Source organism: Clarias gariepinus, chromosome 1, assembly GCF_024256425.1.
Source record: "Clarias gariepinus isolate MV-2021 ecotype Netherlands chromosome 1, CGAR_prim_01v2, whole genome shotgun sequence".
In the NCBI taxonomy this organism is placed as follows: Eukaryota; Metazoa; Chordata; class Actinopteri; order Siluriformes; family Clariidae; genus Clarias; species Clarias gariepinus.
The window spans coordinates 39,019,918-39,044,827 of NC_071100.1; the positions used below are offsets into that span (position 1 = coordinate 39,019,918).

At 37.3% G+C, this 24,910-nt stretch overlaps 3 protein-coding genes across 4 annotated transcripts; 2 read left to right on the forward strand and 1 right to left on the reverse strand.

Moving 5' to 3' along the window:
• Window positions 1-93: 93 nt before the first annotated feature.
• Window positions 94-6,570, reverse strand: nol7 (nucleolar protein 7). Its single transcript, XM_053506647.1, has 8 exons — window positions 6,385-6,570; window positions 5,149-5,209; window positions 4,999-5,054; window positions 3,499-3,524; window positions 3,320-3,389; window positions 2,633-2,754; window positions 1,690-1,767; window positions 94-760 (listed from the first exon to the last, which is right to left on the reverse strand). Exons 1-8 carry the CDS (start codon window positions 6,546-6,548, stop codon window positions 687-689), a joined length of 651 nt encoding a protein of 216 aa, XP_053362622.1. The 5' UTR covers window positions 6,549-6,570; the 3' UTR covers window positions 94-686.
• A 1,246-nt stretch (window positions 6,571-7,816) lies between these two features.
• On the forward strand, window positions 7,817-11,208 carry epdr1 (ependymin related 1). Its single transcript, XM_053499986.1, has 3 exons — window positions 7,817-8,177; window positions 9,502-9,710; window positions 10,453-11,208. Exons 1-3 carry the CDS (start codon window positions 7,945-7,947, stop codon window positions 10,641-10,643), a joined length of 633 nt encoding a protein of 210 aa, XP_053355961.1. The 5' UTR covers window positions 7,817-7,944; the 3' UTR covers window positions 10,644-11,208.
• Window positions 11,209-12,588: 1,380 nt separating this feature from the next.
• On the forward strand, window positions 12,589-24,910 carry stard3nl (STARD3 N-terminal like). 2 transcript variants are annotated; one of them, XM_053504964.1, is made up of 8 exons: window positions 12,589-12,703; window positions 18,868-19,151; window positions 20,770-20,847; window positions 22,585-22,662; window positions 22,997-23,050; window positions 23,220-23,337; window positions 23,476-23,574; window positions 24,136-24,910. In XM_053504964.1, the coding sequence occupies exons 2-8, from the start codon at window positions 18,951-18,953 to the stop codon at window positions 24,186-24,188; spliced, it is 681 nt and encodes a 226-aa protein (XP_053360939.1). In that variant the 5' UTR covers window positions 12,589-12,703; window positions 18,868-18,950; the 3' UTR covers window positions 24,189-24,910. The 2 variants fall into 2 exon arrangements, with proteins under 2 accessions (XP_053360939.1, XP_053360948.1); XM_053504973.1 differs by having other exon boundaries at window positions 12,690-12,829.

The window sequence follows — 24,910 nt, forward strand, 5'->3', positions numbered from 1 at the left end:
TTTTACTGAAATGTTTGATTTTGTTGGTTGGTCTGAAATCCAGCAAAGGGAGACATTCCTAGATTAGAAATCAGTTAAGGGTGGGGAAAAAACATCTGACATTAAACGTTTGTTTTTGGCACAGCAAATCTATTTTATTAATGAGAGATTTAATGTAGAACAAGTGGAGGAAACACTGGACACAAAGTTCCAGATTATGCTGCAGCTATACAATGAGATATGAAAGCTGATGTAAATAGAGCTGGACAGATTCAAATAATAGAGCACTGCTGCTTCGCTTCCTTTACTTAGAGATGCATCATGGATCAATTCCAATGATCATTTAGTAGCCAAACAGCATTGTGGGTAACTTAGAAAGACCTTTAAACTACATGAATATGGACCATTATATTAACAAAACTTGGACATTATTAATGATCACATGTTCAACTGAAGTATTTATATTCAATTTTTTTTGTATTTTAAACACTTTTTTTTAGCATGTTCTATAGAATTCTTACAAATAAGGAAACAATCTATCCCAGGTTTGTGGACCCGATGCTCCAAGTCACTGGTCAATAGAGCAGTGTTTTCCAGGAGAACCCATGTGACTTGCAGTCTGGTTTGTACAGCACTGGCTGAAACAGCTGAAATCTGAGCAGGCAGTCTTCATCATGCTGTCGCACGTGAAAACCTCTCTAAATGTCTCAGCTGGGGATAAGTTTCTGTCTGTGAATAAACCTCTTGTTGCACTTTTCTGCCTTGGCCTTTTGGTCTGCTCCTGTAAGTAAAAAATAATAAAAAAAAAACTTAATTGAGATGCGTTTTTAAATATGAAACCTGTAAAATCACAAGATGTTTTTTTCAAGCAAACACAGCAGCTTCTGTTGATGCAAGGCACCTCCCCTCTTCTGCATCTCCTTAACTGACACACGTATACACCACCATCATTATTAACTCTGCTTGGTATGTAATGTAAACTCTAAAGTGCCAAGAGCAATTTGAAGAATCCTCATGTCACAAATAAATAAAAAGCTGGCTTTGCACTGTGCATTTTTTGGCCAGATTTTTTGCTGTAGCAGAAAAAAATGCATGTCATAAAATAATTATCTTGGTGCGAGTTGAGACTGGCAGCCTCATGGGACATGCTTGCTGATGGCTGGAGGATTGCTGACAATAAATGCAGCATTACAGCTTATTTTGTAGGTAGTAACTCACAGATCTGAATGAGGTCATCATGGATTAAGTATTACAAGTTACAACCTTAAGCAGAAAAAAAAATATAATAATAAATAGGTCTGGCAGCATCAGAAATTTGCAGTCCAAGACCGTTCCGGTAACAAAAAAAAAAAAAAAAAAGTCAAGAAACAGCTACAAATATGGCAGTGGTGTATGTTCGACATCTCTATTAGGACAGCTTCCTTTATTCTAGCACAAGAGATATGCCCTTTTTTTTTTCTCCCCTTTTTGTGTTTACACTCAACAACACATTGCTACTTTCATGACAAGGGTTTGTTTCTGTTCATAGAATCCCATTTTCTGCAATGACCTAAAGATAATGTAGAACTATTCCCTAGAAAATGTTGATTATCCAATCAGACATGTAGAACATGTTGTCTGAGGGGATTTTACTAGGATTTTCGCATAAGTAGTAATCCTAAAATAACTTGGGAAAATTGCCATAGATGAATATTCAGAACTCACACTTACCCCACTTTTTATTCACAAACTGCACTGCGGCTCCTTGATCGGGGCCACGTTTCCTTTGCAGAGAGAGAAGTTTAGCATCTGGAAGGAGGATAGAAAGAAAAGAAAAAAATACTCAATTGTTTGCAACACTTCTCTTAGCCAGATGACTGGTCATTTTTCACAATTTCAAAATTCTACTTTATTTACAAAATTATATATATATTACAAATCTATTTATATGTACGCCCAAGATGGCCTGTGATAAGACTTTTTTTGGTTGGATTTCTCATCCTTACGTCATTGATGTTTTTATGATAAATCCAAGGGCACCACGTCAACCAGGACTTCTTATGAATTAACCCATAAAATTAATTCACATTTACAGAAGGCTCCAAGCGCAGTATCGGGATGAGACTCTTAGCAGCAGTAACACATTTGAATGGTGCAACCGTTTTGATAAAGGCCGAACGTTCTTGAATGATGATCCTGGCCGAGTTGGCTTAGAGCCCACTGCATTCCATACAGTCCTGACCTTGCTCCAAGCCATTTCCACATGTTTGTGGCATTAAAGGAGTTCCTGGGAAGCCAGTGTTCATGCAGGCGTGAATCAGGCAGTCTGATCATGGCTCCTTTCTACCTTGCACTATACAAGCACTAGTGAAACGCTGGGATAAGTAGATTAGAGTAGGTAGTGTTTACCCTCATAGCTGTTCTGTTATTTTGCATACTCAAAAGTCTTGGTTTGACTTGACCACCACTGATGGAAATAAAAGCTCTTCCTTTTTTTTGTTGAACAGTTCAATCACAGATAAGTCAATGTAAATGGGCTTGTAATATCTTAGTTCTCACAGAAATAATGAAAATGGTGCATTAACTCAAGAATTCTTGATGCACATCTCAAACATGTGTCAAAGTGGAGTTTTCCATAAAACACAAATACACTGGCTTGTTGTGTTGTTCTTACTGGTTGTTCTTTGGGTTCCCGGACCGTACAGACGTGCTTGGATGAAGTCCATAGCTGATTTCTGCATCGAGATATCGGCAGACCCGTCTTTCACCCGCATCACCTTGCATTTGCCCTGCAAACTAAAGGAAACTAAATTCTTCCTCTGCACACTGAGCAGAAAATTATGGTGTTGGTGTCATTTCTATTGTTAGTGCTGGGAATCAGAATTATACAACCACTGACTAAACCAGTTACAAGGCTGTTTATGTTTTTTTGTTTTTTTTACATTTCACTATAGAAAATTCTATTCATACAATATTAATAACAACCAAAGCAGTACATTTTCCTCCTACCTGAAAGTTAATTACAATGTTTAAGAGCGTGTCTAATAAGTCAACAGAAATACCTGCATTAATCCTACCAATCCCATTTTTGATACAATAAAGATATCTGAGATTTGAATTTCATCTATTAGCACTGATCAGACGTCCTCACAGCAACAGTCTCTACCTTCTGTAGCCAATGCAAGGCCAAAAAAAATCACAGATGTAGTGACAGCAAGCTGCAGTTTAATACAATTACACTGTGATAACACTGCTGTGCCAATCAACACACCGAATTTAACTGCAGTTTGCCTTGTACACATGCTCATAATTATGTGAATACATATCCTGTTTAAATTGTATTTAAGACTTTTTAACTTACCTTTTAGACACTCTATTTCGCTTCCTTAATTTTATTTCCTTCTCTTCTTCCTGCTGCTCACCTGCATCACCTGCTCACCAAAATACAAAAGAAGGTCAGAGAAGTCAAAGTAACATCTCAAACATATTAGAGGTCTTTCGACTAGAGAGATCATAAATGATCTGTAAGTTAGAGGTTACCTTTCTCATCTGGCAATGCTGGAGGTCTAGAAATGAAAACAACAGGAAAGCCCAATGACTAAAAAAGATATAAATATATACAGGTGTGTATGTAGTGCATCTAAAAAAAAATTATATTGTGGACCCCCACTTTAGTTTAATAATAAAAATTCATTACATGTAAAGTAAAACACTTTAAATTAGCTAATTATGGCTTACAGCCCAGTATTGTAAAATATTAGAATATATCATTTAGAATTTGAGTAAATTACTATTCATACAGGTAAAATACTATGCATCTGTGTTTGCATGTACTGAAATAATCATTGTGAGGACTGATGACTTGACAGTTGTCCAAAAGACAATCATTGACCCCCTCTGAAAGGAGGAAAAGGCACAGGTGGTCATTGCTAAAAGGGCTAGCTATCCACAGAGTGCCATATCAAAAAGTATTCATCGAAAGTCTACTAAAAAGAAAGGTATGGTAGGAAAAGGTGCAAAAGCAGCAGGCATGACTGCAGTCTTAAGAAGACTGTCAAACACAGCCGATATAAGACCTAGGGAAAGCTTCACAAGGAATGAGTGAGGCTGGAGTAAGTGCACCAAAAGCCACCACACGCACAGACAACTTCAGGAAATAGGTCACAACTAAGGTCACATCCTTAGCATCAAGCCACTCCTGAACCAGGGTCTACGTCAGAAGGTCTTACCTCGGCTAAGCAGAAAACAAACTGGACTGTTGGTCAGTGGCCCAAAATTCCAAGGTCCCAGATTATAGAGAAAGAATGGAGTTTCCACAGTCTGTGGTGATTTGGGGCCGTGTAATCTGCTGGGGTTGGTCCACTGTATTATCAAGTCCTAAGTCACCACAGCCATCTACCAAAATATTTAAAAGCACTTCATGCTTCTGCCTGCTGACATGTTTTATGGAGATGCTGATTTCGGTCTGCTGGATGCCAAATCCAGCTAGAGACTGAAATCATTCGTTGCTCCCTGATTTGCTAATCATAATATTACTGTGCTTGACTGGCCAGCCAACTCACCTGACCAGAATTCCGTAGAGAATCTATGGGCGATTGTCAAGAGGAAAATGAGAAACATCCAACCCAAACAATACAGAGGAGCTGAAACCTGCTATCAAAGCAACCTGGTCTTCAATAACAGGCTGATCTCCTCCATGCCATGCTGCACTGATGCAGTAATTTGTATGAAAAAAAGCTCTGAATTGAGTGCAAAAACGAAACTTATTTTCAGAAGTTGGACATTTTGGACATTCTACCTAAATTTTTTTTACATTGATCTTGGGAAATATTCTGAGATACTGGATTTTTGATATTTAAGAGCTGTAAGCTATTATTATTATTTAGAAGGTTAACTAATACTAAAAATATTTCTCTTTACTTGTGATAAATCTAAAATACTTTCAAATTTTAATTATGAGCAAAAAAACCCTATGTACATTATATTCTAATTTTTATATGCACTGTATATACGTATAGTCAGTATAAAAACTTGACTTACTTTTGAGCCACTGTGTCAAATTCCTCCAAAAGAGCTTCTGGTAAAAGTCTGCTTTTCTTTAGAGCATAAGATATTACATTAGTATTCAGAACTTATCTAAATAAAGACTATTGAAACCACACACTAGTTTACCATGTAAAACATTTATACCTTTTGTTCTTGGAAAAGCAACTGTCTTTTTCTCCTTTTCTCCTTCAGCAACTCTTTTGCCCTAAAAAACAAAATATGATTACTATCCAGCTAAAATATGTTCATCATATAGTGTATATATATATTATATACACACACAGTCTCCCCAGTCATTGCTGTGCAGGTGTTAACGTGTTACATCAGAAAAAGTTTAAAAATCAAACCTCAGCTGGAAAATTGATGATTCGAGGGGCAAGTATAAGGACATTATCAGGAGATGCTTATTGCTTATACAGTGAGATGCTTATTGAAGAGCTGAAGCCTAAACTTCGGATTCAAACGAATTAAATTAAATTGATCTTGCATGTCCGCACACCTCTGCCCACACGCTGCAAAAACTTTGTTTTAAGGTGTTAAAGCATCTTTCCTATAGTCCTGATCTTGCTCCGTCAGACTTTCACCTGTTTGTTTCCCTGAAAGCAGCCCTAGAGAATGAAGTGAAGACAGCTGTGCATTCGTGTCTCGCAGCTCAGGCTAAAACATTCTTTAATGAGGAAAAATGAAAACTTGTTGACAGATGGACAAAATGTATTAAAAAGCAAGAAGATTATGTTAGAAAAATTATATGTTTCTCTTTTCTAAAAATTAATTAAAACAAATTCTACAACCAGAGTGCAGATAACTTTAGACTCCCCCTCAAACATTTTTGTCTCATCATGCATCTAAGCAACAGACCGATTTCCGCGTTACCACGCATGTGCGGGGTCAAAGGTCGTGGCCGCATCACAAGCAGAAAAATTAGTTCGGTCATATCATATCTTGTTGTATTAAAAATAAATATATACAAATGTTTAAAAAGTGACATCGATACACTACGTCATGTGTCGTTTTATGTTCTTCAAAACAGTTGGCAGGAAAATATAGTTAAGGTATTGTGGATCATTTAATCCGGCAATGCATACAATAAGGCTTCCTATACTTTACGTGTTTATAATAACCTGAATTCCTGATTCTTAGGATAGAAATGCACAGAAACAGAGAATTAACTTTTTTAGGAATCGACTCCCGGATCATAACAGATTAGCAACTATAGACAACTTGCTCTGGTAATCATGTGGCGTGGATTTTAACTTATTCGCAATGGTTACATATGTACACAAATAATAAATGACGGTTTAAGATGAAACCAAATAGCACATGTAAACACGACGCTTAACAGCCACAAACGCGTGAGCGAACGGCCCGGGAAAATAATACCTTTGGACAGAATCCCGCGCGTCTTTAACGCTCTTTAACGCGACGGCCTTCGAGTCACCAAACGTGACTTCCTCTGGTCCTTCATCATCGCTCAGATCAGACATTTTCTCGCTTAAGTCTTTTTCTGAGCTGGACTCTGAGTCCCCACGCTGATGTTTCGCCATATTGAAATCGACAAATATTTTAAAAGAACAAGCTAGAGCAAGATTGTGAAAGGGGGCACAACATATCGCCCCCTGGCGGTGTGGAGTGGGAATCAATACAGTGAATATTACAGTGAAAAGATTCAACAATCCAGGAGAGCTGCTATTCATACAGCTAAAGTTGTATGATGCCCTAGTGGATGGAGATATTAGGGCACACACTGCAATAGTTGTGTTTTGCCTTCTCGCTCATGTTTTCTTTAAAAAAAAAAAAAAAAAAAGTACACATCTTGAAAATTATCCCAAGGTATGCCCACTTTTGAGCAAACTGGATACAGGCTGCACAGTGGCAAAGTGGTTGGCATCGTGGCCTTGCACCGCTATTGTCTGTGTTTGCATGTGTTCCCTATGCTTGTTTCCTCCGGGTTCTCTGGTTTCCTCCCACAGTCCAAACACATGGAGATTAGGCTAATTGCTATTCTCAAATTGCCCATAATGTGTGAATAGGCAGGTGAATGTTGACTGGAGGTCCTACCATGGTCATAAAATTGGAATAAATACAATGGTAATCACCACAGGCCTGCACAGTCCCTAGTTGGACTACAGACTTTCCTAGATGGATGGATGGGCTGTACAGTAATTCAGAAGTTACCAAATGTGTTTTTTCATCTGATTTAAGGTTGTCTGTGGATCCCCCAGGAGGAGCTTGCTCCTATGCCTGAGGTTAGAGAAGACTGGGCAGACCTTATCTTTATGACTTCTGACCTTAAAATATAAAACAGATTTTTTCCCCCTTTCTCTCTTTTCCTTTTATTTTCTTTGGTAGTGTATCACAACAAGGGACGAATCTTTATCTAGGTCACAAAAATGTAACTTTAACAGGGGTGTGAAAAACTGCACAACACAGTGGCATAGTAACCCTACATGCTCTTCCTATGCTTGGTGGGTTTCCTCTAAGTACTCCGGTTTCCTTCCAATGTCAAAAGACATGCCGATTGGATCTTCTGAGATAGGCTCTAGGCCCCTGCGACCCTGTACAGAATAAGTGGTATAAAAAAAGAATGAATGAATGTAAATTTTTTTTTAAATTATATGTACTCTATCTGCCTTTTTTAATATATAATAAATGCATGTGTTTTTTTTTATTTATTATGACATTGTCTAGTATATTTACTATCATTCTATCTACTTTTTTGTTGTACATTTCATATTTCATTTCAACATGCTAGTGGATGATAGCATTTATCTGACCAATCAGATCCCGGGATTCCTCCAGCATGCATGCACTGTTTGGGTCTGAGCGCGTGCTGCTAGTCATGGTCCGTTAGAACGCTCGAGCCTGCTCTCCCTGCACCTGCGCAGAAGCTCTCTGGCCTAAAATATAAATTGTATTGCTAGATTTTGGGTTCGCATTATTATGATTATGCAGTTCGGTTTGGTGTACGTGTGTGTAGCGTGTGTTTGGGCGGTAGGAGCGAGCTCGATCGGGCGGTCAGAGGATCCGTGCATCGCCCCGCTGCAGTGGGAGGGCCGGCGCGTGCAGTACGACCACAGCACCGGGAGGAACACTCGCGCCGCGGTGGCGTACGATGCACAAAACCAGCGCGTAAGAGTGTTAGAGCAGAAGACAGGACACACGCCGTGCAAGAAGTACGTGGCCAAATATCACCTCAGTACTCTGATGCGTATTTTCTTTATATATTATTTGGACTTACTCCTAACATTAGCCAAACGATCCTCCTAACATTAGCCATTCGGTTAATCTAAAAGAGTCGACTCAAAGAGCCGACTCTTTTATGGACGACCCATTTAATTCGACTCGCATATAGGATGCGTTTTTTATTAGTAGTATCTTTTATTAGGATAATCATGTAGGTGTAACTAATGCTGGAATGTAACAATCAAAAATGGGACGTCCATAAATGAGTCAGCTTTTTAGGTGAACCGAATAGTTTAGCATATAATAGCATAGCATATAATCCTGTTCTTTTCTCCCAAGTAGTTTTTTTTTGTAAGTGTAACTGATGCTTGAGCTTAACTTTAATAAAAAATAATAATAAATGGGCATTCCGTAAGCGGGTCGGCTTTCTGAGTCGACTCATTTATGTGAACCGAATCGTTTAACTCGACTCGCATATGTCATGCGTTTTTTATTAGGATTTTTTTTTTTCATTTTAACTAATGCTGGAGTTTAATTTAATAATTTTTTAATTAACTTTACAATGTTTTTACCAGCATCTTTTTTTTTTTTACCTGATTTTAATGTGGATATGAATCACATATGAAAGAAACGTAGAATAAAACACCGATGTGTGTTGACACAGTTAGGTATCGACTTTTAGTTAAAGATTTCTTTGAAATGAAGATTACTTAGAACACTGGAATTGGAAATGTTACCGTTGGCCCACCTTCAAAAAATCAGGGCATAAGTGTGTTTCCCAATGTTTTTTTTTTAACTTTAAATAGCAAGATTTACTCTTTCATGAAAATTTTGCCAATGAAAGGGATGAGGAAGACAATCAGTCATCATAACAAGTAATCCAAGTGCTTACTGTATTTTCCACTGCACTGTTAAATTTTTTCATTATTCAGTGTAGAGTAATTTTGTTAATTAAAATATGAAGTAAGCTTTTCATTGATAACATAACTCCTAACTCCTAGTGAGAGTTGTACAGTAAGTCGTCTTCTTAAGTCACATTAACATTTATCAGTTAATATTAATGATAGTGAATAGCTTCATGTTTTAAGGGTCAATGTACTATAGTACGAATGCAGGAACAAGTAATAAAAGGTGTTTTTTTTATATGGACATTAGTGCCTCTAGGACATTGATGCTCTCACTGTTCCTACCATTCTCTTATTACAACCACGCCCTTGAGTACGTCTTAGCATGTCTTTTCTTTCTGTACAGAGCTTGTAGTTAATGTAAGTCAGTTGCTGAATGATGTACCTAACATTGTTCGTCTTGCCATAGGTTCTTTGAATACATCTACTTGTTTAAGAGTGGCGTGTATTTCCAGATTGAGCAAGTCACCAAAGCCTGTGCTAAGCTTAATTTGACCGAGGTTTGGGACCCTTATGACATCCCAGTGAACTCCACATTTGAGGATCAGTATTACATTGGTGGACCTGGAGATATGATTGAGGTTCAAGAGTGGTCCGACCGAAAGCCAGCTCGCAAAGGTTAGCCAAGTGTGTGTATAGCTATATACTTTTTGTGGCATTCTTTCTGATTGATATACAGTACTGTGCTAAACCTTTGAGCCACCCCTGGTTTCTTAATATTTTGCCTCCAAAGAGCAAGACTTTAATATATTTTTAACCTAGTTTTAAGAAATAGTTCTGTATGCTCCCTGAAAGGCTTTTTTTATTTTATTTAATTTTTGGCAAATTTTTTGGCTTTTAGTTTTTAGCCAATCCTTGTACCTGACCAGTTTCAAAGGAATGTTTTTTGTTTGTTAAGCCACACAGTGACCTATAAATCATTCAAGCATAAAAACATCTCATTTAAGGTAGGAACCAGAGAGAAACAGGTACAGATGTTGAAACAAACAGGAGGGGAAATGGGGTTGCTGCTGAGTTTGTTACATAAACAACTAAATCTTTAGGCACTTTGCAGGGTGTTCCCATTCCTTTAACTTATTTTACATAACTAAATCTCTTATGAGGAAATGAGGGACGGCTCATGACTTTTGCACAGTACTATGTACTTTAAGGGTATTTAAGGCTTCACTTTAAAACAGATAAATTAGTAACAGAAAGGACTAGACTTGTTGGCAACAGGAGCCAACTTGTTAAATATGAGTGCCACTGGTGTGGTAAATCAGGATTTAATCTTGACTGATATTGACACAAAGGGGGAAAAGGAGGTATATCTTTATAAAGATGTAATACTCTAATGCAAACATTTGTGTCTGCCTCACAGATGAGACCTGGATAGGAGTTTACACATTGAAAGATTGCTACCCCGTGCATGAGACATACACAAAGAACAGCAGTGTGACCACTACCACACGCTTCTTTGACCTGAAAATGGGCATCAGTGATCCTGAAGTATTTACTCCACCCAGCACCTGCATGTGGGCTCTGCCTGAAAGTATGGCTTCTGACTGCTGAACCTTTTATGATTAGTCTTTTCTGCAATCTGCAAAGAAAAAATATACCATATACACAGTAGGTTTTCTATGTGGATAACTGCTAGTTGAGCTAATATTGTGTAAGCAAGGTGTGTTGGAAAGCACAACAGTTACTTTATGCACCAAGGTCCTCATATTCTCATATATATTGAATAAGAGGGCACATGTAATTTCGAAATTTCAAATTTAAATTTTATTCCCATATACATGACCCTTATTGCTCAAATCTAAACAGAAATACATTCTAATCAAAATGCGAAGCATGTGAAGTCAACCATATTTATTATATATCACTAACCTAAGCATATGTCTACATTGTTCCCCATTATCTGTTTGAATACTTATTTTAACTTGTGCATCAAACTTAACACAACAGTAACATGAATAGTTTTTTTTTTTTGTTGTTGTTATTTGTTTAACTAATCCTCACTACTGATTTACTTTGATTCATGATGAACTTATGGCTGCTTCAATGGAAAGTAATCCATATGCACTAATGCAATAAATCCACAGCACAATGATAATAAAACAATGCTACCAAAGAAGTTATATATTCTGTCATTTTTAATAACAATTTGCAGCATAACTATGGAAGGAAAAAAGAGGTATGAATGTTAAAAGCCATGAAGGGTCAGTGGTGCCTGCAGCCTATCCCAGGAACTCAAGAGCACTATAAAGGAGACTTGTACACACGCAGAATCAAACACTATGGTTAATTTGAAAAAGTCAGTCAGTGTACAACACATCATTGGACTGTGGGGAAGAAACCGGAGCACTGGGAGGAAACCCATAAAGCACAGAGAGAAACTCCAGAACAGAGATGAGATATATAACCTCAAAACTGAAGATATGAGGCAAGTGTTGTACAATGAAATTCAAACACAACTGAGTTCAAAGAATGGAAATATTCTATTTCCAAATCTACACTTCTGTATGTAAATGAAGTTCAAAGTAGTTTTATTCCAGTCCTAAAAGATTAACTTTTTAAATTCATATGTTCAAACCCAAGCATCTACAAAAACAGTGGATCATAACCCCAGACTTTGCTGGAGCAGGATCACATTCATAACAAAACAAAATAACATCAAGTTAAGTCAACCAGTTGAAATATGCTCTAAAGTGTATTTAAAAAAAATAGAATGTAATTTCTTTTGTAATCTATTTAAAAAGTAAAACTCATATATTCTAGATTTGTTACATGTCAGGTAGTTTGTTTTAATTGCAATGATTACGGCAATGATTTATTAAAATCTTTAAAATATTTAAGTTTAAGTTAAATTACTATTCATACAGTATAAACTGTGTATTTTTTTGGTGTAGTTCAGTATATGCATGGGGAAGACTGCTGACTTGACAGTTGTGGAGGGTAATCTACAAAAGGGGATGATTGCCTGCAAATCATCTGTATTGAAGCAGGTACATCCTGGACGGGATGCCAATCCATACACACACTCTCATATATACATTCATTTACACACTATGAGCAATTTGGCCTAATCTGCATGTCTTTGGACAGTGGGAGGAAATCACCAAGCATGGGGAGAACATGCAAGTTCCATGCACACAGACCGAATAGAACCCGGACCACCACTATGCCGATGTGCTGCCTGTGTGTAAACCATGTAGTGGGTAAAATTCTACAATGATTCATGTCTAGTTAAACACACACACTAAAGAAGATAACCACGAATACTAGAAACAATAACTTAAAACTAGAACGTTATTTATATTTATGATCTTAAGGGTAAATATTTTTAAACGGTTATATATCTAAACTTGAAAAAAATATATATTTTTAAATGGCCTTAATGTGAGTAAATCTGACAGCCAGGTGCAGGTAACTACACATCCCATAATTCCCAGTCCAAAATACCTACGTCACTTCCTGTCCTATCACGTTATCAACCCACAGGCCAGAAGTTTCAATATCGCGCTGACTGCGGAACTGCGGGTTTTTAGCTGCAACCTGCGCTTAGCCATGTTATTAGGAACTGAGAACTGACCTGAGATCAGCTTGAAACCGTCTCCACGAGCTAATCGGTACGGCCCAGCGTCCACTCACCATAATATTGTCATTATTGTCACTAACCTTAACGCTGAGCGTTTCACTATTCAGGTTTAAGCTGAATGTTTGGAGTCTGAGCTAAATGTTAGTTTCACGGTAAGGTAAGTAAACTCCGTAGTTCGTATTCATACACAAACACAGTGTGTTTTGATGTGGAGAAGATAAAGCTAGATAGTGAATATAAAGATGACGACCTGACTCGTTATTCAGCATGCTTTCACCCAGTGTGTTTGTGGATAAGCTAACGTTGCACTTGTCACAAACAGAGAAGTCAGGTGCAGAAAACTCTTCTCTATTATAGACAATGAGTCTATTGGGTTTGTGATATTTGTGTGTTAAGGGACAATGCTTAGCTTACATGCACCAAAAACAGGAAACTATTAGTTTTAGCTGTTGTAAATAGCATTGTAGCTCAGTTTACTTTTTATTATTAACAACGAAACTTCCTCTGTTGTTGATATAGTGGTAGTTATGATGTTAAAAATCAAGAAAATAAAATATCAAAATACAGCATGCATTGATTGATTGGTGAAGTGTCTTAGGACACCTTGATGAGTATGACAATTTGATTCACAAAGTTATAACAAGGGACTGAAAAAGCACCTGAGTAGTCCTGTAGAAAGTGGAGCGAATCATCCTGTAAACAGAGAAAAAGATTTGAATTAAACGTCTACAACTTTGTTAAGCAAATACTTTGCTGTTGCAGTAGATATTCGGCCATCATGAAATCTGCGTTTTCAGGCATGTGGAAAATCGCAACATGAAAGAGTGTGTCTTTTGATGTTGTGTCATGCGAGCAGACCGGTTTTATGTCCCCCTTTCTACACTTTTTGCATTGTCTGTTTTATGGCAAGGAAGTGGAGTTTATTTTTTTGGGGGGCCTGCACCGCATGTAAATGATTTACATTACAGATCGTAATTCATACTCTCTGACTGATAGATAAAGAAGTGTTGTGTTTTTAAGGATTAGTCAGTCTAAAAGTACTAAAGCAAAAGTGTGCTATAAAAATGGCAGATGAAGTACTACAGAACTGTAATAGGAAACAGAAGTTCAGAACATATAGGCAGTGGCAAAAAAAAATTAACTGGTGGTATGTTTTGTAAATTATGTGATTATTGTTTAAGGTGTTTGAAGTGGAGGGGGGTCAGGTGTGGCTCAGGTGATTAAGGCGCTGAGTTGCTCATTAGAGGGTTGTGAGTTTGATCTGTGCCACTGCCAGGTTGCCACTGTTGGTCCTTTGGGGCCTTAACCCTATGCCGATGTGTAATACACAGCCACTGAGATGCAGGGCTTCGCCAGTGCCAGTCAAAAGCCTGAAGCAATGGGTAGGTTGTGGCAGCAAGGGCATAGAGGTGTAAAATGTGCACCAATAACTTGCGAATTGAATGAACCGAGGTGGCGACCATTTGAAGGGAATTTTAAGTATTTTACTTCATACAGGTGGATTTATTTTAACTCATTCGTTTATTTCATTCATTTTAATGATTAATTCATTAATTAAATTTGATGCGGGCAGCTACAGGAAGCCAGTGCAGGTAGCGAAGAAGTAGGATATGGTGGGAGAACTTGGGAAGGTTGCCAGGAGTGAGTTGCAGTAGTCCAGTCTAGGGCTGCACGATACATTGTTTCAGCATCGTCATCGCGATGTACGCATGCGCAGTAGTCACATCGCAGCAGTCACGATGCAGGGCAAAATAAAAAAAAATTTGTTTGTCTGATTTAAAAATTTACTTTCTATATTTATAAACTTTCTATTCCCGGATTTATATTTGTCTAATATAAAAAATTAACTCATATTAAAGGGTTCTTTAAAAACTACAAAGCAGTTTCTGCGTGTGCATGGCGAAATGAGCACGGGGCGGGAAAAAAAGCGCCAAAATGGACGATTTGGTCGCAAAAAGAAACGCTACGCCGGTCATACAGTATGGAAGTATTTTGGATACAAAAAGGATGATGCTGACCAAAAACATGTGCTTTGTCGGGAGTGCCTGGCAGTTGTTGCCTAACGAATTGTTTGACTATTTAAGTCGGCACCACAAAGTGTACTGTATGACAAATGCAAAGCCAGATCAGATGCCCGCAAATATCTCTCTATTCCAGCAACAAGTTCCCCGTCAGAGACAGTTTTTAGTGCAAGTGGCAACATAATCACGTGTCAGCGTTCAAGTCTCAAGCCTGCAATGGTGGATAGACTGGTGTTCTTAGCTAAAAACCTCTAAGTTTCAATGAGTAAGCAGAAGCACCAAATTGGTGTATTTGAATATTTATATTTCCTTTTTGCATCAGCTCTGAGAAAGAAACCAAAATTTTTTTATAGAGTTGTTGAAAAGTTTAATTTAATCTTTTTTGTTAGCTGATGACACTTCTTTTACTTTGGCTAAACAAAGTATGCAAAACTAAAAAAAAAAAAAGAATCTTCTAACATATTATTTTATTTATTGTAAGATAATTATTGTTAACAACACTTGTTATTTACATTACAACAAGTTAAGTTTAGCTTATTACAATTTATTTGTTACCACTCAGGTTTTTTTTTCCTTTCTGAAAAGGAGTTCCCTTTTATCAGGGTAAAAGCAACATTCATTATTAATTTATAACATATTAGAGCCTTGATTTGCCTGAATTGACAGTAAATACGGTGAGTCAAACTGTTTATGAAACAACCCAAAATAAGCTTAAAAAGTATTTTATTTTAGGGTTTTGATTATCCTTTAAAAAAATTTATTCTTTGAAAATGCTTACAAAGTTACCCCAATTATTCTTGAATTATTAGATTTTTTAAGCAGTTCAAAACACCTGATGAACATAAATAAATTTGAACACATCGCAATATATATCGCAGGAAAAAAATATCGCAATGTAATTTTTTCCCAATATCGTGCAGCCCTAGTCCAGTCTTGAAATAACTAGGGACTGAACAAGTACCTGAGTAGCCTGTGAAGATAGAAATGGGCAAATTCTTCTGATGTTTTAAAGACAAAATCAGTAAGCGCGAGTAAGGTTAACAATGTGTGGGGAAAAATGACAGTTGTTTGTCTAGAGTTTTACAAGGTCTTGATGGGGATAAATCACCTGGGATAAACAGCAGTTCGGTTTTACTGAGATTTAGTTTTAGCTGATGAGCTGTCATCCAAGATTAGATGTCTGCCAGACATGCTGAGATCCGGGTGCAAAGGTGAGTGTCTGAGGGAGGAAAGGAGAGACTGAGTTGTGTGTCATCTGCATAACAACTGTATAAAAAGCTGTACCAGGATATGACCTTGGATATAAATGAAGAACCGAAGAGGACCAGGTACTGTGCCCTGTGGGACACCAGTAGAGAGTCTGCATGGGGCAGATGTGGATTCCCTCCATGTCACCTCATATGACCCGTTTTCTAGATAGGAAGCAAACCATTGCCATTATGTGCCACAGATTTCAAGGCTTGTAAGAATAGATATGAGATGTCCTGGAAGAAGGGGACAGATGACAGTTTAGGCTGGTTCTCACTGACGGACAGGAGGGTAGTCTCTGTGGAATGTGCTGTTTTAAATCCGGATTATTCGGGATCATTGAGGGTGTCCTGCGAGAGATAGAGAGACATTTGATTGTAAACAGGGCGTACAAGAATTTTTAAAAGAAAATAGAAAAGGCAAAACTGGGCGATAGTTGCAGGCAGGGTTTCTTGAAGATGGGAATAACACTTGCCTTCTTAAAAGCAGCAGAAACATGACCAGATGATATGGAATAGTTGATGATGGTTGTGATGGAAGGAGGAGGTCGCCTGTGATGGCCTGGAGCAATGTGGAAGAGATTGGGTCTAATGAACAGATGACAGGGGGACGAGATAATATGCTAAATCTTATCAGTCGTCCTCTTAGAAAATTCTAATAAGAGAGAAGAGGGAGGATCCTAAAGTTCTGCTTATAGGGGATGGGGTAGGAGCAAAGGTCTGGTGGATTGCTGCTATTTTCCTATCATAGAATATGGCGAAGTCACCAGCAGTTAGAGAGGTTGGAACAGGAGGAGCTGGTGGGGTGAGTAGTGAAAAGAAGATATTGTGGACTTTGCCAGGATCACATGCAAAAGCTTTTCCCTGTAGAAGGCCTTTTTGGCATAACTTGCTTCACGTAAGAATTTAGAGAGAAGAGCATGGTAAGAGACTAGATGCATCAGCTGGGATTTCTTCCATCTTCTCTCTGCAGTCCTTAATTCTTTTTGGATAGCCATGAAGCAGGACAATAAATCCTTCTTAGTTTGGAAGACAGAGGGCATATGAGGTCCATGGATGAGGAAGGGGAGGAGAGAAATGTGGTGAGGAGAGAAATGGTGGATCTATAGTCTGTTCCAGAAACACTTGGCACAAGGTAGGAAAACACAAGTGGTTATAATAAAAAAAAGTGGTCATAATTGACAGCTGGTTTCGAGGTTCCATCCCTTTGAGTGATTTTCCCATCATCTTATCGTATAGGCGTTCTCTTATTGAAACACAACATACTTTAATCTGTCATCTTTCATCAGCTCCTAGAAGCCAGGCCTCACCGGGTTTGTGTCAGCAGCGCATCCAGGCCTTGAAGGCTACAGTTTGTGTAAAGTGACCAGTGCAGTGTTTTAGTGAGATATGTTCGATCATCTGATTTGCTGAAATATGGAATTTCACTGAGTGATTAAATAATATCAACATGCTTTTTACAAAACACTTTTTTTTGGAAACATTTTATTGCCACTTTACCGCCTCTGCTTTATGTAAAAAATCAATTGATACAACTTCATCTTAAAATCAGTAACGTCTTTGAATTAACAAAAATGTTTATAGGTTATGTGTAGTAATGGATAGGTACACCTAAATGTGCTTGTAAGCTGGATGGCTACGTTAGTTAACTACATGATCAATTCTTCCACCTGTTTTGTGTCTAATCAAGCAGTGTTGGTTAAAATATCCCTACGAGTGCTTTCTACTTTTATGTCACCAAAGTTATTAGAAGTCGGATAAGGTCTGGTCTGTCTGACATCCACCATCATCTCACAGATGTTGAGTTTCTGTGGTCCAGTTTGCACCATACAGCAAAGGCATTAGTTAAGACCATGTTTTTTTCCCCCTCATGCGTATTTTTAATAAATTCCACATCAGCTTATGTGATAAGAATATTGCTGCAGATGTTGTTTTTTTTGTGTTGTACAGGAAAACAGGAAGCGAGCCAGCACTGTTTTTAGGATATGCATGTGCATTATTCATGGATGTGTATCTCCCATAAACACATGGACAGTCTGCTTTTTAAATACGCTAGAGCAGTTAAAAAAAAAAAAAACTCAAGTATAAAAACAGTCTTTGATGTGGTTAGATGAGCATGTCACCCACTTTAGTTTGATCCTCTCAAGGCAAGCTTAAGCAGGTCTTGTGCTGTTTTGGCTAGGGGTTAGAGTTGAGCCAGTATCAGGCTCTACATGATATTTATTATTTTTACTAGTTAGGGATGTCATTGCGTCATGGATGGGAATCACCGGGGACCACTGATACAATATTATCACAATACCTAGGTGTCGATTTGATTTGTATTGCGATTTTGTGAGTAAGATTTTACAAACTTTCTGATTCAATATTAAAATTTTCAAATCTTATCAAATACATTTCTCCTACTTCACATGAAACCATACTGCCAGGGTGTAAATAGTTCACAAATGCACCTCAAATGAAAAAATAATCTGTATAAAAATAATTGGTGTACCAGTACATGAATTCCTGCATAAAATTATAGTAATGCATACAGTAACTAAATCGATTATTTTCCTTATCTCTTTTGATTCATTAATAAAATATCACGTAATATTACAAATTCGTTAATAAAAATGATTTTCCTATGACGTACTAGTAGCATTTGTCACCATTCCATCATTAAACCAGAACACGTTAATTAAAGGTGAGAACCAGTGCATATATGTAACTGTAATGAGATTATCTTTGTTTTTATTTATTTTTTGGTAAACTTGGCTTTATTGCTTATTTTATTTGTGTTTTTAAACTAAAAATATATTGCTGCAAACGATAATTTTATTTTGCCACAATAGGAAGAGTTGCAAATGCTCAAAGCCACTTCCTGAAGTAGCAGGCCTGCGTCAGTGGTGTGAAATGTTTTTGCTTTGTGTCTTTTTGTGGTTTAGTTCGAACAGACATGGCTGTTAGGTGCAGGTTTCTTGGCTGCTGAGAGAAAGAGTTGGGTGCAGCCTGGTCAGAGTGACGGGCCATGGCCAGCCAGGGCAGCAGTGTGGACTCGAGAGCCACGGCAAGGGGTGTGGGCTCCATTAACTCCACCCCCGTGTCTGCCCGCATCGAGTCCTATGAAGGTGTGGAGAAGAAGTGCATCTCTGATCTCCGCAGAACCTTCTGCCTGTTTGTGACCTTTGATCTTCTCTTCATCACTCTTCTCTGGATCATTGAGCTCAATGTAAGTTTGCATGCTGGACATCAAATCCTAATGCTGTTTCAGAGCCACCATGAGACTAGGGTTGGGTATCATTAGTTTTTTTTTTTCGATACCGGTGCCAAATCGATACTTTTTAAAGTATTCGATACCGGTGCCAAAACGGTGCCTGAACTGATACTTTAGAAAAGCCACAAAATAATGGTGGATGACCCAAGAATACAATTTTATTGAACAAACAATTTTATACTTTTAAAGAATATATGAATATATACTGTAAGTAAATACAAAAAAACAACAAAACATAAGCCACCTAACCCAACAACAATAACTTAACCGCATCAAATTTTACCAATTCTTTTGCAGAAATTTCACCATATTTGCCTTTTCTAGCAAAATATGACAGCTTTCCTGACTTATTGCATGCCCTGCACAGGACATGCATAGCCTTTTTTGCAATGGTAAATGGGGTCACTGTTGTAGTACCACTAGTAATAGCTGGAAAGCCATAATTATAAACAGAATTCATGTTACATTAGTTTTTACAAATACTAACGTAATCGTTTGACCATTTGTTGCAAGCTAAGATAGCGGTAGACATCCTGCTGGTGTCAGAGCGAGTGTTAAGTTAGTTGCTGCGTTAACGCGCATCTCGGATGGTCTCTCATTTCCTGATGATTTGTGCTTTTAATTTTTTTCAATTTAATTTAATAAACTTTTAATCTACAAAAATATATGAATCCAGGGAACAAATATTCACATCGACAGTTCAGACATTTAAGTGGCACCGAAATGAGGCACCGAAATTCGCGTTCTGTTTCGGTCCGGTACATACCGGTTATATAGGTTTTTGGTACCCAATTCCTACATGAGACTAAGGGTGTCAACATGTTTGGATTGATTAAAACAAACTCTGGTGCGGTTGTTCTGTTAGTGCAGAACAACCAGTGTGAACGCTGCCATCCAAACCTCGGTGCGCACCAAGCAAGAGAATTGAGACTTGAAAAGTTCGGTCTCTGTCCGCATGCAGACGAACTCTGGAGAAGTTTGATTGTAATGTGAACAGAACACGGACCAAAGATATGTTCATTTACAGATCTTTGATCCGTGACGTGTTCACTACAGAACCATGTGAATATTTTTCAGGCAGTCTTGGTTCACTTGCTTCGTGTGAGGTTTGGATGACAGTGTCCACACTGTGGACCTGTGCTTTCATTCCTGCCAGGCAGACCCAGGAGAGGGGGATGTCTGACAAACTTCACAACTCGTGTGCAACAACCAAGGGTTATGTTAATGTACCCACCCACCTCAATTTTGATTTAAGACAGACTAATATTTTTAAATTAATATTTTAAAAGACATGAAACGAGCCTGATAATGAAGGCATATTTGTATGCTTCCTTTTAAAAAATATTTCAAAGTAATACTATTCTGGTTAATCATTAAATTTTGATAATCCGAACATCTAGTATTTTGTGGTTTAGAAAAAAACATAAGACTTATTATGTCAGAGAATTGTCAGAGAATACACATTTCACTACAGCAAAACTATACTATAAACACCATGATTAACTGAGTTTATATATGGTAGAATTGCATTAATGAAGCATGTGTAATTTCTGCTTTGTGTTCTCTGCTTCAGGTCAATGGCGGAATAGAGCAACAGCTAAAAAGAGAGGTGTTAGAATATGACTACCACAATTCCTTTTTTGACATTTTTGTAAGTAACTTCTTCTTTTCGTTGCACTCCTATCCCACCATCAGACCTCAGACCACTCCTGAACCTGAACTGAACTATTTTGTAAGAAAGTGAAATGAGAGTAAAAACCAACTGCATTAAATTTGTCCAATTATAGGTGGTTTGCACATCAATACATGCTCTGTTTCTCAAAGGTCAGAAGATGATATTTTACATAGGAAACGTTATTACAATCTCTTAATCGTACTAAAATGAGCTGGCATGAACCTTCCTATGCAGTTAGGGGGAACAGAGTAAGATAACGCCAGAAACAGAGACTTCTTTGTTAAATCAGGCACTTTTCAATAGCTTAAACATAACATAACTTATATGGCTATGTTTATTTCTATATGCATTACTAATAATATTTTAATCTGGGATAACAGTTACACAAAAGACAGTTGATCTTAAACAAGCTTCCAGCTTGATTGACCACTCCACCGTCCAATCACAGCACAGTACTGTATGTGGTAAAAAAACGACAGGAATATGCAACACATCGCACTTAATATCTAAATATATATTAATATATATTGTCTAAACTAGCGCAATGAAGAGAAACACCCCCAGTTCAGATTTTCACTGCTCTCCAGATGGTTATTGCGTATCATAACAGTCACATGACTGTAAACAACCTATTGGCAGAAGACTAGTGGACTTCTTTGTGTTGAAACTAAGATCAGAGTGTTTACACTAAATATTGCAATAGTACCTCAAGACTAAACATCATATCAGTCATATAGAACTCCTCTGACTCTAAAGCATTTAAGCATTAATTTAAAGTCTTTTAAGGTGGTTTTTAACAACGCACCAAAAAAAGTCAACTTTTTTTTTTTTTTTTTACCCTAAATTAGTTTAGAGATGTTTACCTTGCTCAACTGGACTATTTTACACTTTAAGTAATTCCAGTTGTAATAATTTATTTGTTTGCCTGGTTATTTTTACCTGCTCGTTTTTAAAGCATTTCTGCCAATGTATTTATTTCGATACGTTTATTTACTATTTAAAATATTACTGCTTACCCTGCACTTGCCATAAATATAGCATTTGATGTTTAACACGGTGTTAAAACTAACAACTTACTGAATCCCACGTATTTTGTAGTTTACATACTTTGTGTAGTTTTCAGTAATGGTCAGTTTTCTCTTGACTTCTTCCTCACGTCTTCTTTTTTTGACAATTAAACATCAAATAACTAGTTAAATGTTTAGATGTTGCAACATTGTTTTCGTCTCTATTTTATGAGGGCCATTCAAGGCAAACTGGGACTTGTGAAATGTCTTCTCTTAAATGAAGACGCAACACTTATTGACATTTATAGAAGACCTCAAGCACAAGACTGTGAAGTCTGTGAATGGTGCAAACATTAAAAAAGGCTCTATGTCTGTAAATGATGATCCTACAAGAGGTGGCTCAGAGCATACTGCATTCGTTCCCATGAACTTTCAGCATGTTGAATGCAGTTCGATCATGGCTCAGGTGTACTGGGAACACTTTCTAACTCGATAGTATCCAAGCACTAGTGAAATAGTGGTAGAGGTGCATTAATGGAGCAGATGATTATATACAGAAATGAAGAATTTAGATTAACGTTCATAACTGTTTTATTATGCACAAATCCCAGTTTGACATGAACCCCCCCCCTTGTGATTAATTTATATATTACATATTGTGAAAACTCTGCTATGTCTTTAGTTCGTTATTTTTTTTTATCTTTAGATACTGGCTGTGTTCCGATTTGCAGCCTTGATCCTGGCGTATGCAGTATTTAGACTGCGCCACTGGTGGGCCATCGCGGTAGGTTTACTTCCACATGGCTTAGTTTTGCACTTATTTGACACCAGGTGGTAATAGAGGTCTGTCTTATACTGTAGTTGTCTACCCTCTGTCATTTTCCTGTACATCTTAAAGTTTTGTAAAAGGTTTTAATAAATTTTGGGGGCTAGTCCAATAAATGTTTAAAAATTTCCAAAACATAAATAAATAATGATTTAGTAAATAGGATATAATAGAAAGCAAAAACAAAACAAAAAAAGATTTGAACACTTCACTGCAACCAGTAGACAACAGTTCTTTTATTTAAGATCAGTGCCTTTCTTAAATCTTTGCCATATATATTTTTAATCAACAGATAACAACAGCCATCACCAGTGGTTTCCTAATTGCAAAAGTTATTATATCAAAGGTATGTTGTCTCTTTTAACTTAATAGTCTTATTTTCACATTTCCGTGATCTTTGCGTAATAGCCAGCTGCAGATTTTACCCGTCAGTTTAATGACTACATTACATCATGTGCAACACAAACTGTAAAACCCTTAAATACAGGTTTATAATGCTTTTTGTTCATGTCCAGCTGCTCTCTCAGGGGGCATTCGGTTACCTGCTACCCATCACCTCATTCATCCTGGTGTGGATAGAGACGTGGATGTTAGACTTTAAAGTTCTGCCACAGGAAGCCATTGATGAAAACAGTGAGTTTGCTTTGTTAAATTACAACAGTAATCCGACCATCAATGTTCGACTAGCTTTTGAGGAAACATTATGTGGATTTATTTTTTTTATTTTGTTTGAGGACAAAACACTAACATTTGCACAACTACCTGGTACAGGGTATCTAACAATACAAAGCATCTCAGAGAGAGCTCCACTTATGCTGCCGGGGCCTCTCTCAGATGGACAGTTCTACTCACCACCTGAGTCTGTCGCAGGTAAGACATCCTTTCCTATCAGAAGGCACAATGTGACCATGATAAACCTATAATGAATGAGGCATTCTGTGGATTTTGTACAGAAATTAGACAGTGCCTTTAAATGATTGAAGATAATGTTATTTGTGAGTAAGTAACTGTTAAACCACAGAGATTTTTTCTTGGAAAAATAAAACAGTAAGCGCCCAGGTGCAACAACGTTTATTCAGATACACCTAAACAAATGAAACCACATTGTTCCTCAGAATAAAACCTCAGCCTTGTTGGTGTTATACACTCATTTTTTTTTTCTTTCCATGCAAAGGTCATCATTCCCATGGGAAGAAAAACTACGTATAATTCATAGGGTTCTTACCAAACCATGTTGACACACTAAAAATTCTAACTTGTACCTAAAAACTGCCTATACAAACTGAGCATTTACTTTACAAGTAAAAAGTGTCAGCAATAATAGCAGATTCAATAATTTCATGGTTAATTATTCATAATTACTACTACAAATACTTAAAATGTTGATTTCACTGCTGTACTAGTAATCACATAAATCTGTTCATCTTACAGATTCTGATGAAGATCTGGAAGACAAGCATGACCTTGAGAAACCCATTGTCTAGCAGGTGTTCCAATGTGCACGTATATTGGAACATCCAGTATAGCTTTATGTGAAGGATGTGTGCTTCGGTTGCTCAGGAGTAATCAGTACCATGCCAGCATTAAGGTCTTGGCGAATGTGCCCCTGCCTTGAGTTGCATTTTTTATTTCTGTGGTTTATCATGCAAGTGATCTTTACAGGCATTTTAGTTCCTCCATTGCCATTGTTACGTTCCTCACCCAACTGATTAATTCTTAGTGTTGCACTCTCATAAGTGATCCATTCACACACAACAATCCATTGCGATCCTGTTTGGTTGTTGTAATTAATGTTATACTGTACACCATGGAGTTTTCACTTTGTTTTGCTCATGAAAAAAATTCAAAGTTAAAAATGAACTACTGTTTGCTTTTGATTTTCAATGTGTATCGCACTTTTATTATCTTGTTTAAGACTCTACGATAGCAGTTGGCTGCCTGGTCGTGTTTTGTTGTGCAAGAGGGCTGTTGACACTTCCTGTCTTTATATTATATTTAGATCACTAAAAATTACAAAACATATAGAAGTACATTACTTGGAATTGCAGATGCAAAACTACAGATTATTAGGGTGACACATTTTATTTACAATGTGTTTTTATAGTTATATTCAAGCACCATTTTTAACAAGTTTGCTGTCTCTCCTTGTGTATGGGATAGCCTTACACATATTATAGGCAGTTATATTTTAGCTAAAACATTTGCT

What these genes read in the sequence shown, in the direction of transcription:
- nol7 (XM_053506647.1), bottom strand. Translation starts at nt 6,548, where the DNA reads ATGGCGAAACATCAGCGTGGGGACTCAGAGTCCAGCTCAGAAAAAGAC. An exon ending in TGCTTTTCCAAGAACAAAAG is followed by an intron (nt 5,055 to 5,148) that starts GTATAAATGTTT and finishes TATGCTCTAAAG; the next exon opens with AAAAGCAGACTTTTACCAGA. An exon ending in AGCATTGCCAGATGAGAAAG is followed by an intron (nt 3,390 to 3,498) that starts GTAACCTCTAAC and finishes TTTGGTGAGCAG; the next exon opens with GTGATGCAGGTGAGCAGCAG.
- epdr1 (XM_053499986.1), top strand. Translation starts at nt 7,945, where the DNA reads ATGATTATGCAGTTCGGTTTGGTGTACGTGTGTGTAGCGTGTGTTTGG. An exon ending in GGACACACGCCGTGCAAGAA is followed by an intron (nt 8,178 to 9,501) that starts GTACGTGGCCAA and finishes GTCTTGCCATAG; the next exon opens with GTTCTTTGAATACATCTACT. An exon ending in CCGAAAGCCAGCTCGCAAAG is followed by an intron (nt 9,711 to 10,452) that starts GTTAGCCAAGTG and finishes TCTGCCTCACAG; the next exon opens with ATGAGACCTGGATAGGAGTT.
- stard3nl (XM_053504964.1), top strand. Translation starts at nt 18,951, where the DNA reads ATGGCCAGCCAGGGCAGCAGTGTGGACTCGAGAGCCACGGCAAGGGGT. An exon ending in GCCACTGGTGGGCCATCGCG is followed by an intron (nt 22,663 to 22,996) that starts GTAGGTTTACTT and finishes TTTAATCAACAG; the next exon opens with ATAACAACAGCCATCACCAG. An exon ending in GGAAGCCATTGATGAAAACA is followed by an intron (nt 23,338 to 23,475) that starts GTGAGTTTGCTT and finishes TACCTGGTACAG; the next exon opens with GGTATCTAACAATACAAAGC.